Source organism: Hakea prostrata, chromosome 8 (assembly GCF_041222555.1).
Source record: "Hakea prostrata isolate BN-2017 chromosome 8, UWA_Hpros_2, whole genome shotgun sequence".
NCBI lineage: Eukaryota > Viridiplantae > Streptophyta > Magnoliopsida > Proteales > Proteaceae > Hakea > Hakea prostrata.
Window position 1 is genome coordinate 18,603,760 of NC_142607.1, and position 2,800 is coordinate 18,606,559.

General features: G+C 36.8%; 1 protein-coding gene across 2 annotated transcripts; it reads right to left on the reverse strand.

Annotated features, from left to right (window-relative positions):
- Positions 1-342: 342 nt before the first annotated feature.
- Positions 343-1,855, reverse strand: LOC149007370 (BURP domain protein RD22-like). Of its 2 annotated transcripts, none has more exons than XM_089166861.1 (3): positions 1,778-1,855; positions 1,573-1,684; positions 343-1,274 (listed from the first exon to the last, which is right to left on the reverse strand). In XM_089166861.1, the coding sequence occupies exons 1-3, from the start codon at positions 1,814-1,816 to the stop codon at positions 343-345; spliced, it is 1,083 nt and encodes a 360-aa protein (XP_089022987.1). In that variant the 5' UTR covers positions 1,817-1,855. The 2 variants fall into 2 exon arrangements, with proteins under 2 accessions (XP_089022987.1, XP_089022986.1); XM_089166860.1 differs by having other exon boundaries at positions 343-1,277.
- Between the last annotated feature and the right edge of the window lie 945 nt (positions 1,856-2,800).

The following is a 2,800-nucleotide window of genomic DNA, read 5'->3' on the forward strand; positions in this document are numbered from 1 at the left end:
CATGGAGCTCATTGAGAGTTTGTTGCCGTATGACTGTCACAAAGGATTTGAATCTAATCTCACCACCAGGGGGAGTGGAACCCTGATCTCTTCATTAAGAGGCCTTGGCCATTGCTAGCTAGGCCAATCCTTATTGTTTCTTTGATGTTCTTACCAATTAATAACCAAAATATTATGGACATTTTTCTTCCTTTTAATGCAAAAGGAAACATTTATTAAGTTTTATTATTAATTACTACTAAATACGTACATATTCATCTTATACATGTAGCAGGTACATAGTACATGAACCCAACAAGTAAGCCTAAAGCACGAAATATGGTATTATTTCATTGTCTCCTTCTACTTGGAAACCCAAACAACATGATCTTTAGGAAGGAAGTGACAAACAGGAGTCCCAGGCTTCACCTTAAGTACTCGGAAGGCCAAGTGCTTCGGATTCCATTTGGATGTGTCATGGTGACACACAGCAACAGCATTGGCCTTCATTCCATCAGCACCAACCAGTGGAACCTTGTAAGCTGTCGTAGTGCGAGTGGAATGACAATAGAAGACAGCATACACGTAGGGCTCTTCATGGCACACCACAACTTCATTACTTCCCATCTTCTGCACACCTTGTGTGATGGTGTATTGCTGCTTCTGAGTCTCATCTTTGTCAAGCTCAGTTGACACAGCCTGAACATTAGTTCCAAGCTTTGAAGTGCTGAAATCGACCATAGACTCCAGTGAAGTTGCACAATACTTGTCTTCTCCTTGTACGGTTGGTTCCTCACAATCATGGATGGTGTTCTTCATGACTTGTGCTTCTTTGGATCCGGGTTCGACTGAGAATCGTTGTAAGATTTCAGAGTACTTGTTAGAAGAAAAGGGTGTAGTTTTTGCCTCTTGACTTGACAAGAAGGTGGTCCCTTGGGTGGTTTTGGTGAAGTGTATGTTCATGGTGGTGCCTGAGTGCATGTCTTTCTCTTGGAAGAAGAGAGCCACACTTGGGTCATCATGGAGCTGATCCTCAGAAGCAGCATAAAGGTACCTGAAAGTCTGCTGGGGAAAAACATTGACACTCTCAAGCTTTCCCTTTGTGCCTTTATGTACAAAAACTTCTCCCTTTCCAACCCCAAGATGGGTTCCACTCCCAGGCTTACTAGTGCCAACACCAACACCTTTACGTCCAACATTGACTCTTGTGCCTCCACCAGACTTCCCTTTTCCGGTACCAACATTAACACCACCCTTCCCTACATTTACTGATGTACTCTTCCCTTCTGTTAGATCTGCTAAAATCGGCAACAAGATGAAGAATATTAGTCAAATTACACCAAAGAATAAAATGAGTCCGGATCCTCTACCCACATGTATGGAGGGTAAATTTTTCAACTTCTGACACATGTTCAATTTCAAAAGAAGATTTATATATATATATTTAATTAACTAAAATAGAACTTAACACTATAATCACCTAGAGACAAAAGAGGGAGAAAAAAGAGAGGAAGATTTTGCTTTGAGATTGAACACGAGACTAGAATTCGGAAAAAAAAAACATAATATCTTGACAAAGATTGAAGAACAAACCAGTTTCAGATGGTAGTAGATCTCGGATTGCTTTTGGCATAGGGGTTTTTGGCAGCTTTGAATGCCAATACTCTACAGAAGGCAAAGTTGCATGGCTTATTGTCACAGCGAACTACAACAAATTTATATGAACTCAATGAGACAACATGGAATGAGATGTGTTGATTATTATTTTAATAATTTGAATTGGAAATAAAGTGCATACCGTAAGGAAAGCAGTGATAAGAAGAAGACGAAGATCCATTGCAAATTTGAAAACAACACTAGGAAAGTAAGCAATGCACTAAAGGGCAATTCAGGAGAAAGCATAGAATGCTGAAGTACTGGTGGGAAGAAAGAGCTTAGGGGGGATAATTTATAGGGTCATTGAGGGGACAGCTTGATTAAGACTTTCAACAACCTTGGTGTAATTTATCTTTGTTATATTTTGGAAAGAAAATATCTCTATTCAAGAAATTTGTATTAATTTCCAGAGTTTATCTCTCCTCTCCTTAAGTGAATAGATCTTTGACTCTCTTGCTTTGAAGAGAAGATAGATAGTGAAACATTTAAGTGTTATTTGAGGCCATACTTATGAAATGGAAAAAACTTTTCATTTTTCTTTTAGATAAAATTTCTTAGAGAAAGCTCGAGTTGTTGGCTCAATTGACATAGGACCAGTGCCTTACATATAGGATGAGATCAAGTGAGTGAAACCTTGGTGTCAAGAGTGAAACCATGTTGTATATTTGAATTATATATAAAAGCTTTCCTAGGGTTTCTGCTTTCTGCAAGAGCAATGTAGTACTTTTACATACTCTTGTTTGGTGATTTTCTTATTTCGTGTATTTTTTTTCCATTTCGGGGCTTAACTAGTCCGCAGAGTCCACAACTGCATGAATATATATACTATGGTTGAATGAGAACTACTCATTCCAAGAGACAAAACACCAAACACCCTCTTGTAAATGACACAATGGGTAAGAAGCCATATGATCTCTTAATCTTTAGAAATATAAAAAGAGAATGTTATCTCATAGCACGCATCACGTATCCAAAACATCTAATAAGTATGTGACTATACGAAATAATTTTCATAGTTTCAATAATATTTGTCTTCATATCCACAAAAAAAAAAATAATAATAATAATAATAATAATAATAATAATAATAATAATAATAATAATAATAATAATATATTTGTCTTCTTATGAGAATGAGAATTATTTCACATAATTTTCTTATTTG

Bases quoted from the DNA above. Each gene is read 5' to 3' on its own strand.
- LOC149007370 (XM_089166860.1), bottom strand. From the start codon at position 1,816: ATGGATCTTCGTCTTCTTCTTATCACTGCTTTCCTTACG. The intron at 1,685-1,777 runs GTATGCACTTTA...AATTTGTTGTAG, and splicing joins TTATCACTGCTTTCCTTACG to TTCGCTGTGACAATAAGCCA. The intron at 1,278-1,572 runs GTTTGTTCTTCA...TGCCGATTTTAG, and splicing joins TCTACTACCATCTGAAACTG to CAGATCTAACAGAAGGGAAG.